Here is a 12459-nt window from a genome sequence, read left to right as displayed (position 1 = left end):
TCACACTGTTGTTCCACGCAAGGGAAGATGAATAAAGTCCAGATGTAGTTCAGTTGTACCTTTATATGAATTGGTACTGGATGAGATGGCTTTGCCAACCAGCAGCTGAAGTCCAGCTGCCAGCTCAAAAATAAAAGTCACTTGTTGCTGGAGCACATCGCTAGGAAACTACAGCACTGGTGTTGACGGGCAGGCTGATCTCTGTGGGGCCGCTACATGGTTTGTCACCACTGCTAAAGGAGTCACCTCGACCACAGGAGGAACTAATGTCCCTTCTTTTCCTGAGACTGCTGCAGGGTTTAACATCACTGCCAACCAGGAGTGAGTGGCTTGAGATCTTCAGAGAGCAGGATCAGCAAAGGATAGCTTTGCCCGGACAGAGACGCTTGGATATTCCTCACACAACTCTCAGCATTTATAGTCTAAGTGTCCCCTCACTGTAGTTCCTTCTTTATTTGTTCCTATTGATAAGGCCCCAGCGGTGCCACTCGGCAAGTGAGCTGCTAGTGCTTAACAATGACAGCAGATGAGATGACATCCTAACACACTTCATTCTTTTATTAAAACAACTTTACTTCTAAAAACAACTTTTTTTTTGTCTTTGTCATAAGCAGGTGGATTAAAATACCTTCATTTAAGTCATAAATAAGTGGATTTGAAATCATAGCAAACCACTACACAACACTTAGGGTGGTTTCACTGCTTCTGAAAGAGTGGCACCTAAAGTACATTTGACTTAAAAGGCAAGAAGACGTTCCTTTCTTTTCTTTTTCTTTTCATTTAACATCAATTCAGCATCTTCTGGTGCTACATGTTAGGGCAGCATCTTCTTGTCCTAGATGCTGAAGATACAAAGATTAATAAGACACTTCTAAGGGCCCCCTCTAGTAGGAAAAACAGATGTGGGAGGAATGGTACCTTAGGCTGAGGGGGTAGTGTTTGCAAATAACACAGATGTGGGAATATAGGTTGCTTGGGGAGGTGGGAGGAGGGAAGGAGGATGCCAGTTGACAGGAGTCAGATTCTAGAGGATCTTATGTTTCATTGTACTTTATCCTGCATGGTGGACATCAAAGGGCAAGGGACAGTTGAGAGTTTTAAGCATGGAAGTTAAATGATTAGATTTGCATTTAGAAGGAACATGCTGGTGGCGATGTAATTGAGATGACAGGGGAAGACGGCCTAAGCTAAAGCAGTAGCAATGGGGAGGGGTAGGAAAGATGGTTAGAAGAAGTGGCAAGAAAGAAAAGTAAGTTTTTTAGCTTCATTTGAAATGCCAAAGCAGTTATTTAATCCAGAAATTCTTCTCATTATTGACTATTTTTGGCAAAGAAAACAATCCCTTTCACCGTTTACCTCTCGCTTCTTTGCACAGCCTTTTAGAAAACTAGAATGTGGAGCTTTCTGGAATTCACAAGTTAGCTGATGGGCAGTTTCATTTTTGTTTAATCCTCCTAATTGCCACTCTGCATTCTTTGCCGTCTCTCATCTCATGTGCACCTCATTGCCTGTATCTTTAAGTGACTTGGGGTTGGTTTCCTGGTAGTTCATTTGACCTGGTGGCTTTGTTAGATAAGCAGGAATCAGCTCAGTCATGGAGTAACATTGTTTTGCCTTTCCATTTAGATTGAAAGATGACGACAGTGGGGACCACGATCAGAATGAAGAAAACAGCACACAGAAAGATGGTGAGAAGGAAAAAACGGAACGAGACAGGAGTCAGAGCAGCAGCAAGAGGAAGGTGAGTTTTGTGCTGCATAGATGTGGTTGCCTTTGGACTTGAGACTTGGTTATCTTGGGAAATCTGGAAGATGCAGATTAACTTGATGGCATCCTGTTTTGTAATATCTGATTTTGTTCTCAAAAAAGGTTGTTGAATCACTGGAGTTCATTTTGGGACTTAGAACTTTTCCCTTGCCACACGATCTTGAGATGCTGCCTTGCTTTCCAACATTCTCCTAGCCTGAGGTAGGGGAGATAAACCCTGGAGTTTAACAAGGATGTTAATTGCTTCAGAAGCTGCTGCTCAGTATTTCAAATCCTGCACATCACTTAGAATTTTTGACTATTTAGTTAGTAATAGTGTGAGCTGATTTATCCCACAATATTGAGTACCTTCCAGATGCAGGCATTTTAGGTGCTAAGAGGACACAAAGGTGAATGAGACTGTGGATGAAGGAGTTTACACTTAACAGTACCAGTAATACTAGTAGCTGTCATTTATTGAGTACTTACTCTGTGCCAGGCATGGTGCTAAGCACTTTACCTCTGTTAATTAATTTGATCCTCGCAGCAGCCCCATGAGGAGGTAGTTATTATTTTCCCCACTTTGCAGATAAGCAGCTGAGGCACAGACTGGTTAAGCAACTTGCCCAGCGTCATTAGCCAGTAAGTGATAGGGTGTCATAGAGGAGGCCGACTTGGCCTGGGAATATGTTGAGATAAGATACAAACATAAATATCTATGATAGGAATTAGAAAGTTACGAAAGCATTAAGACCAGAGAAAATGTTAACAGGAACTTAGAATCAGTTAACCACTAACTTACTGTGTCAGCAGAATCTTGAGCCCACTGTAGGTAATTGAGGATGTATCCTTTTTAAGTGTGGAGGTGGTAAGGGGTGACACTGTAAAATGTTTTCTCAGTCTCAGAGCATGTGAAAAATGCCCAGATTAACACACCTTCTTTAATTCACAGGCTGTTGTCCCTGGGCCAGCAGAGCACCCCCTGCAGTATAACTACACTTTCTGGTACTCCAGGAGAACCCCTGGCCGTCCCACCAGCTCACAGAGCTACGAACAGAATATCAAACAGATTGGCACCTTTGCCTCTGTGAGTACTGGGTGGTTTAATGTAGCGAGCCTTGGTAGTACATTCATGCCTGTGTTTACATCGTTGTGTATATATACCCTCCTGGTAACATACTTAGGATTCTGGTTTCCTTAGTTGACTGACCTGAGTCTCTGAAGTCAAATTGGCTCGTTCTTAGATTTCTCATTACACGTCCATAGGTGACATACGTCAGTATCAGTAAGTATGTGAATTGTGGAACTGGTCAGAAGGGGACAATACAGAAATACAGGCTTGTTTAAGTAGATATTTATTGAGTCCTTACTGTGCACAAAGTGTCATGAGGGATACAAAATTTTATAGTACGTGGTGTCTGTTCTCATGAAGCTTGACAATAAAGTTGAGAATAAAATTAGAGTTTTTGTGTTTAATAATCTCCCATTAGGGTTCCGGATATGTTAGTGATTATGCATAAAGTAGCATCTTTTTTCTGTGTTCAGAAAGAAAAGGAAGTCTATTTTTTGTGGGTACTGTCAGTACAGAGAGCCCACACTCTGTCTTATCTCCCTCACAGGTAGCTAGAGTTGTGTACCCTGAGAAGCTGTCTGCAACTAAAACCAGTCTTATTCAGTGAAGATTATTATATATTTTGTAGGTGCAGTACAGTCAATCTCTGGGCCGAATCAAATGCAGGATTTGTTATTTTCTTGAAATTATTGAGGTATTTGTCCTGTTTAAAATGCAGACACTGGAAAAGAAAACTATAATAGAAAATAAATTTTACAATAAATTAGTAAAGAGGAAGGACACAATAATAGGCACTTCGTGTGATTTCCTTCGATCGTTATGATAGCCCTATGAGGTCAGTGATGTTATCCATATTTTACAAATAAGAAAAATGAGGCTTGGTTAAGTATCTGATCTGAAGTCTCAAGTCTGTGATAATTTACTTAAGTGAAGGAACCAGTATTGAAACTCAAGTTGGGTAGGCTGTAAAAACCACCTTCCAAAGCCTATACTCTTTTACTCTTCCATATACCAAAATGCATGCCAAGAGGCTCCAGTTTTTTAAAATGTTTGTTTACTAGAAGCAGCTATATTTATCTGTTTATTATTAATCAGATATGCATATATAACTGATAATCAGATCATCTGATTACTATGCTGAGTTGATATAATTTCAGCCAAAAGCAAAGATCTTGTTTTAGTTGGCCTGTGCTCTCTTACCACCAGTAAATTTAGGCTTTTGAATTATTAAAAATAGCTTGCGCACTGGTACATACTTGGTTCAAGAAATGTTGAATGAATTCAAGGCACTAATAGGGTTCTAAAATGAATAAAAAACCTTGCCCTTAGGGAAATAAGACATGCCCAGGAATTTCCAGTACAGGGAGGCAGTGGGAAGTGCTGTAAGAAAGGCATGGCTAGAGTGCACTTGGAGTGCAGAGGGAAGGAATTAATTTCAGCTTGGAGAAAGCCTCTTTGGGAGGAGATGGGTTTGAGATTGAATTTAAAGAATTTGAACATGTGATAAGAAGAGGAAGGAATTCTTGGCAGAGAAAACAGTAGAATTAAACTTAAAAATATCCACGTAGTCCTTAACATTCCTGAAGCCACAGAAATTTTGATGGCTTGCTAGACATTACAGGTTAAATGGCAGCCATTATGTTGTAAACAACTGGTTAAGCACTCAGAGGATCAGAGAAGAAACTGAACTGGGGAGGAAGTTTTCGTTCAGGAATTTGTTCAGTTATTTTAGCATAATTATAACTATTCTAGCATTTTTCTTTCCCTCTTAAGAAAGGTATATATGAATTTACCCAACTTGCTCAAGGAGGGTTTTTGTTTTCTTTTCTTTGGGCGTATACACTGAGTTGAACAGTTTGTCATCAGCATCATCTTGGGTTAATGCTTCTTTATACTCACCAGTGTCATGTAATTCAAGGCATTGGGAGATGCCTCACAATATTAAATTCCTCACAAAGAAATAATTACATTGTAAAACCAGTGATGCCAAAGCAGTATTTCCCATTTGTCCTCAATCCTAGTGTTTGACAACATTTAAAAAGTTCTTGAAGTTAAGGTAACTTCAAGGTAAGCATTGGACGTGGGGATCACAAGTGCCATCTGTTCTCCTGCTTGACTTTGTGGGCTAGAGCGAGTTCTGAAACCGTTTCCTCAATTATAAAATGAAGAAGGTAGTTGAGATGATTTCTGAGGTCTTTTCTGCACTTCGTATTCTGAGTCTAAATGTTTACTTTTTTGGTTTCAGTTGGGAGTTCCAAAAATGAAAATTGCCTTAAGAGAAGGAAAAAAGATAAAAGTTTAATACTATTTCTCGATCTGCTTACTATTTCATCTCTCTTATGGTTTGGATATAGGATTCTGGCTATGAGATTATATAGGATGGCTTTAAGATTGGTGGAGACCAAACGGTTAATAAAGCAATGCTCAATTGGAGGATTGAGAATGGTTGGTGTACTTTGTCCCCAGCACCCCCTCAAGTCCTCATTCACAATGAGCCATGGTTTCTAGTAGGCATACTTCATTTCTTTGCACTGTGTTAGGGTCGGAAAAGATTATTGCTCATTGTATGCATATGACCACTCACTGTCCCAAATCACTGCGTGTAATTAAGCATGGCAGTGGCTGAGATGAAACACTGCATTGAAGTCCTACAGATGGCATTCATTCCTAATTTCTTTGTAACCTGAGACATTTCCCGTGTTCCTGCTCTCTAGACGAATGGAAGGCACAGCCATTTCACACAGTCTGAGGTCTGTTTCTCCTCAGTTGCTATCCATATCTGGGAGTATGACCTGAGTCTCTGTCTGCTTGGTACCCATTTTCAGCTGCGCATTATGGAGTCTTGCTTCATGTTTAATTTAGAGCCAGCAGTGTCTTGGCAAATACCAACTGTTTCTTCAGACTGTTCCACATTTTCTCTTTCCTCCTAAAGTGTGCACTTCACTGGCCAGTACTTTGTAGCTATTCTCCATGAATTGCAGAGGAATAGGGAAGTAATCTCTCCTATCAAATCACTAGTGAGAGAAACAGAAATGGCATGCTGAATATAAATAAGCATACATTTTATAGAGAAATATGTCTGATTTTCTAACAGGACTGTGAAGGAGGAGCAAAGAGAAAATCTCTAGCTAAGAAATGGGACTTAAACCCTAAGTGAAAGGCTAAGTCCTGCTTGGTTTTTGGACCGTCCTGGCCTTAGCAAGGGCACCATGGTATGGAGTAGTGCATGTGGTTGATTCTGTCACTTAATGGTCAGTAACTAAACAAATAAAATGTATTTCATTGTAGCTAATGCTATACTTGATGGTTAACATCCTCGATCAAGAAGTGCAGTTTGGGCTTCCCTGGTGGCGCAGTGGTTGGGCGTCCGCCTGCCGATGCAGGGGACACGGGTTCGTGCCCCGGTCCGGGAGGATCCCACATGCGCTGGGCCCGTGAGCCTTGGCCGCTGAGCCTGCGCGCCTAGAGCCTGTGCTCCGCAGCGGGAGAGGCCACAACAGTGAGAGGCCCACATAACGCAAAAAAAAAAAAAAGAAGTGCAGTTACAGGGCTTCCCTGGTGGCACAGTGGTTGAGAGTCCGCCTGTCGATACAGGGGACGCGGGTTCATGCCCCGGTGCGGGAAGATCCCACATGCCGCGGAGCGGCTGGGCCCGTGAGCCATGGCCTCTGAGCCTGCGCATCTGGAGCCTGTGCTCCACAACGGGAGAGGCCACAGCAGTGAGAGGCCCTCGTACCGCAAAAAAAAAAAAAAAAAAAGTGCAGTCATGCACTTAAATATAAGTGCTTAAATATAAGTCATGAGCGTGTAATGTACAGCACAATGACTAGTTAACTCACACAGTTAATAATACTGTTTTTTTTTTTAAGTGATTTGGTTCTAAAGAAATACATTCAGACTGAGGTTATGTGGCATTTAATCTGTCTCAAGACTTAAGTGGTTTTTATTGTGTAAAAACAAGGTCCTCTTACACCATGTGATGATTATCCTGTGATTTCTGCAGGAGAGTATGTATTGACATTGACCAACTAAGGCTCCTAGCTGAGGCTGGCATTTCTCACCTAAAGAGTTTATTCTTGTATCAACAATATTACATTATTCTTTTATCAAAATATACAGTATGCTTTCCTCTAACATGCCCTCCTTCCCACACAGTCCCCCAAATGAAAACCTAACCTCCAGAAATTAGAGCCTCTAGCAGAGTGTCTTCCGTGTTTATGCTCTTCTCTTAAATAAATCTCACATTCATTCAGAGAAGCACAAGAAACCTCTTTTCACTCTGCTGTCTTCTCACTGCAGGTGGAGCAGTTCTGGAGGTTTTACAGCCACATGGTACGTCCCGGGGACCTGACAGGCCACAGTGACTTCCATCTCTTCAAAGAAGGAATTAAACCCATGTGGGAGGTGAGGACTGAAAGCCTCAGACTGCTTTTCTGATCAAGTTTTTTGTTTTAGGGGTTTTTTGTTTGGTTGGTTGGTTTTTTTTTTAATTTTTAAATTTTTTTTTAAAGCCATGTCAAAATTAAAAGTATTTTATAGTTTTCTCGGGACTTCCTGGCAGTCCAGTGGTTAAGACTGTGCGCTTCCACTGCAGGCGGTGCAGGTTCGATCCGTGGTCGGGCAACAAAGATCCTGCATGCCTTACGGTGCTGCCAAAAATTTTTTAAAAATTTATTTTAATTCTAAAGAAGTATTTTAAAGTCTTCTCTGAAAGCTGCGTCACTATTTGGTCCGTTGGAAATGGGACCTCTAGGAAAAGGCACTGATTCCATTGTTTGTCTGTGTGGATGGTTTTCAAAGATTGTTTTATCACTAAAATGGTATTATAACAACATTAAAGGATTTTTAAAAATTACTCTTCCCATGGAACTGGTTTTGTGTGTGTGTAATATATTACCATAGGGTACATATGATTAAAGTGAGTAAAAATAAGCTTATGGGCAGCAACTGGAGACCCAGAGCTGAGCTCTATGATCTCTTTGCTGTAACCCATCTTCTCTATTCTGATGCCAGGGTGTTTTTCTAGAAGACAAACGGGATCACCCACACATACCCCAGTTAAAAATCTTATGCAGCTCTCCATCGCACACACGATCTTGCACCTAATTACCTTTCAGGACTTGTCACCCATCATCTCTAAGTCCTCCCTTCACTGTAGCTAGACCTTCCTCTTTGCACCTCTGTCTCACAATCAGAGTTTGCACACTGCCGTGTTCTTCCCAATGCCGGCAGAGCCCTTCACCTGCTTTACCTGGCTAACTCCTGTGTCCCTCAAGACCCGGCTTAAACGGTTTCCTCTTCTTGGGTGTTTCTGTCATGTTCTTTCTGAACTTCCTATGCATATCTGTGTTACAGCAGTACTTGTCAAACTGTACTGCTGGAATTAATTTTCTTGTCTATCTTCTTCACTAGACTGGATCTAGGTAGAGACTGTGGCTTCATGTCTGTATTTGGGACATGGTAACTCTTGATAAACTTCTGGCGAATGAAGTAAGGAAATCTGTTTGAAATCTGACATTTCATTTTGATGTAGTTCTGAAAAAGGATGATGATGATTATTATTATCATTTTGGCGTATATTATCATTTTGGCTACGCCGCGGCTTGCGGGATCTTAGTTCCCCCACCAGGGATCAAACCTGGGGCCCCGGCAGTGAAAGTGCGAAGCCCTAACCACTGGACCGCCAGGGAATTCCCAAGAGAGGATTATTTTTAAAGGGTCCGTTTGGCCATTTTTTCCTATAGAGTTGAGTAATTGGGAAGCAACAAGACTTCTTAGTGATCAAGGGATCGTTGGCCCTAAAGCAAAAGAGCAGTGAAACCATATTTTAACTTTAAATGCTTTCTCTCTTTTCACAGGATGATGCAAATAAAAATGGTGGCAAGTGGATTATTCGGCTGCGGAAGGGCTTGGCATCCCGTTGCTGGGAGAATCTCATCCTGGCCATGTTGGGGGAACAGTTCATGGTTGGGGAGGAGATCTGTGGGGCTGTGGTCTCTGTCCGGTTTCAGGTAAGCCACCCTACGGGCAGGTCTGCTCCTCATGTTGCCTTTACTCTTCTCACTGCCTCCGATTTGCTTTGATGATTCCTTCTGTCGTTCCTCCTGTAGGAGGACATTATTTCAATATGGAATAAGACTGCCAGCGACCAAGCCACCACAGCCCGCATCCGGGATACGCTTCGGCGAGTGCTTAACCTACCTCCCAACACCATTATGGAGTACAAAACCCACACCGACAGCATCAAGTATGTGTTGTGGGGGCTTGCGGGGGGCGTGTCCCTAAGTTTAGCAAACGTAGGTCCTTAGTTGGGCCCAGAGGAATGTGGTCGTACAGAGACTGACTTCAGGAGAAGGGACAGACCAGTCTTCCCCTAGTGCTTCTGGCCACCTGTAGCAGTTCTTTGCTGGCAAGGTCCCCTGTCCGCCTACACTGTGGGGTGCTTGTCATGAGAGAGAGCCCTTCTGCAGAATCCCAGTTGCACTGCCTGGGCTTGCCTTACTCACACAGGCTGTCTTGTCTTTCATGCACTAACCACTGTCGTAGAATGAAAGACAAAGTGCTCTTCTTTTTCTTGCTGATTTTTAAGATAATTTCACTGAACAGTAAGGCCCTCCTCCCTGTCTGCCCCTGACTCCACTTTTGCATGTCTTTTTAACCTGTTAGCTTCAGTCTGTTTTCTTTGTCCTGGGAAATCGACTTCGTATCAGGAGTGATGACTCCATTTCCTTGTGTGTAGAGCTGAACTCGTAGAGGAAGCAGAGTAGCGTGTTTGTGGGAGTAGAATCTAAGGGGAGCATGGATGCCAAAGGAGAAATTAGCTTTGCAGTCTACCTAAGACTCAAGGAAGTGGAGCTGGACGTCCACAAATGAGAATCACTGGCTAGGGTTGCTCCTTCAGTGATTGAATGTCATAAATAAATCCAGGTTATTATGAAAATGTTGTGGGGAGTGGCTGTTAGATTTTCCTCACAACTGGAGGGAGAGCGAGCCAGCTAGGAGTCAGGACTTGGAGGCTTAGTTCTCTCCTTTGACTCTGATATCAGTGTGTGCCTTTGGAAAGTCTCTCTGCCACTCTGCTTCAGTTTCCCCATCGGTAAAATGGATAAAAGCGCTTTACCCAACAGGGTTGTTTGAGGCTGATTTAATCTTTGTAATTGAAGGTCCTCAGATGGAGAATGCTCTTACAGGGCCAAGTATTATTGCTCTCATCGTCATCATTAGTAATAATATCATCATCCTGCTTATTAAAAACATTACTAGTAATGAGCCCAGCCATGGTGTTCAGCAGGCAGACCATTTGGGAATCTTTTTCCCCTGAATTTACAGATCGTATTGTGGGTGGAACTGGCTTAAACTAGCTAAGCGCCAGTTTTTAATTGGGAATGCTGCTGTAGGAGGTGGTCTGTATCACATGGCTGGGTGTGGCTCATTGTCGCCACCAACAGTTATTAGCTAGCCATGACCCTGATTGCTTGCCTTGGCAGTCCCTGGGTCAGCATTGTTTTTCTCTAGGCAGATTTTTCCTATTCTTTGTTCTGGAATACAGGTAGTTTCTGCCCTCCAGCCAGACTCAGTCTAGGCTGGAGAGACCCACACCTACCTTTTCTAGGACTCTTACATTCAAGGTTCCCAAATGCTCTCCACCCCCATCCCCCCCAGAAGCAACCTTTTCACCTGGATAGGAAAGGGAAAGAGGTATTTTTCAGCTCTCCCCTCTCCACTGTTCTCCCGCTCTAATACCCTGAAGCAGTTCTTCCTGACTTTTGTAGAAACACGTACAAGTCCTTAGAGTCTAGGAGAGCCTTGGGGCTTATTGCCTTAGCCTGCTGCTTGCTGCCTTATCCAGAGGCCTGCCTAGTACTCCAGCCCTGCAGCTGCAGGGACCAGAAAGCCCTCCTTGATACCTAGATGCTACTTTTCCTCGCGTCTCCCTCTCTTTCTCTCCCAATGTGCCAACATTTTGCACTTTCACTAGAATGCCAGGCAGGCTGGGCCCCCAAAGGCTCCTTTTTCAAAACCTCTGGAAGCCGCGGTTGAATGTGCCGTGACCCTCTCCCTCTCTGGATGGCACCGTCACTGAAGCTGGCATCGTCGGAGTCTCTTGCTCTGTTGGCGCGCTACCTGGAAGACCCTTCTGTCCCGGACAAGAGGAACCGGAAGAGCATTTTATGTTTTAAGAACAGGCTGACACGCAGCAGCTACAACAACAGCTGAGATCACTTAATAAATGGTGCTAAACTAGCTTGTCTCATGCTCTTGCTCTTTATGGTGCATCAAAGAAGTGGCCTTTCAGACTGACTGTCACCATATTAAGGAATGGCACAGACTTCTCCGCGGAGGGCCATCCGGGGAACGCAGCCTCATTTCCATAAGCCCATTGTATAACGTCACATGGTATTTTGTTCCAGTTCTGCTGAGGTCCGACATAATGAGGTGATATCTAGCTCTCAAAATGAGACCCCATTTTTTTGGTATTTGAATTTTAGTTTCCATCTAGTCATGCCGATGACCAGAACAGAGTGATTTCTGACTTAGAATTCAGCTTGAAAGTCCGTACGGTTGGAAAGGGGGATCCTTGGCCTTTGCTTTGCTGACTTTGTATGTCTTACTTCAAAGAAATCTCTTGCTTGGAGGTAAAGCCCTGCTTCCGTCTGTGTGCGGCTGTACGTATAGAGCTTCTTGCTTTGTGTTAATGGGGTTTACTCACTGTGCTAAAGCCGCCCAAGCCACAAGCTCTTTGCCAGCCTTCTCCCTTCTGCTGTCCCCTTAGAGCCAGATCATCTTCCTCTTTGAGCTCGCCCTGCTTGCACGGTCTCAAGGTTCTAGCCCTTCCCTTCCTCCCAGTCCCCAGGGTTGTTGTGCATCAGGACCTGGGGTGGGGAGATGTCTTTGTCCTGCTTGAGTGTGCTCCTTAGGGCATCTGACCACACACAGCACATACCAGCCCCTCATGTGCTTCGTGGCTTGGCATGTATGTGCTGCAGCTCGGCCTTCAGGCCCCTAACCTGCATGTAGAATTTCAGCAAGCCTTACGTTACTTTAGGCTTTCTGAGGAGCTACCACCAAAACCAGAAGTGAAACACTTGCCCGCACTAGGCCAGGTTGCCTGATCGCGCCTGTGAAGGTGGCTGTGGGCGTAACGTGGAGTTTGCCAGAGTGGCTGTGCGCTTCCATTATGGCGGCAGCGCCCTGAGCTATACCATCCTCACTGACCATCGGGCTCCACGTGGCCTGGGATCCCACAGAACACACACTGGGACTAGAGCGCCTTGGGCTCAGCCTCCTGGAGGTGTGGTGTCGTTGCTTTTTTCTGTTACGTACCCCAAATTGGGTGAAGGACCTAGAAGATGGAGACTTGTTGATGTATGGAAATGCCTGTTCTCTCTGTTTTCAGCGTTTGTCAAAGAATTACCTTCTATGGCCCTTTCCCTCTTGCCTTCCACTATAATGTTACATGTATTGACGTTAATTTCAGCTAATGTAACTGGTCCAGGGGATGAGCTTGATGTCACCTTCCAAAGTAAGAGTTGATGAGAAAGCACCAAACTGACCGTGAGACCCCTGTGATCCTTGCCACATCTGAGCAGAAACCGGAACTGTTCTGCTTTGCTCTGCTCCTTGTGGCTCTCCCACAGGTG

The 12459-nt window shown here is 43.8% G+C and overlaps 1 protein-coding gene across 7 annotated transcripts in view; it reads left to right on the top strand.

Annotated features, from left to right (window-relative positions):
• The window catches only part of EIF4E2 (eukaryotic translation initiation factor 4E family member 2), a 29182-nt gene that overhangs the window by 5577 nt on the left and 11146 nt on the right, over positions 1–12459 (top strand). For 5 of the 7 annotated variants that reach the window (XM_027118340.1, XM_027118316.1, XM_027118331.1 and 2 more), the window contains exons 2-6: positions 1627–1741; positions 2699–2833; positions 7118–7222; positions 8677–8829; positions 8929–9065. In XM_027118340.1, coding sequence (XP_026974141.1) covers positions 1627–1741; positions 2699–2833; positions 7118–7222; positions 8677–8829; positions 8929–9065 — 645 coding nt within the window. Of the gene's footprint in view, positions 1–1626; positions 1742–2698; positions 2834–7117; positions 7223–8676; positions 8830–8928; positions 9066–10796; positions 11063–12459 lie in introns of those variants that run through there. The other 2 variants (XM_027118305.1, XM_027118323.1) reach the window with 1 other exon arrangement.

Source organism: Aethalodelphis obliquidens, unplaced genomic scaffold, assembly GCF_003676395.1.
Source record: "Aethalodelphis obliquidens isolate GAN/ISIS:26980383/991018 unplaced genomic scaffold, ASM367639v1 scaffold2, whole genome shotgun sequence".
Taxonomy (NCBI): domain Eukaryota; kingdom Metazoa; phylum Chordata; class Mammalia; order Artiodactyla; family Delphinidae; genus Aethalodelphis; species Aethalodelphis obliquidens.
The sequence above is the reverse complement of the archived record's forward strand: the minus strand, read 5'-3'. Positions and strand labels throughout refer to the sequence as shown.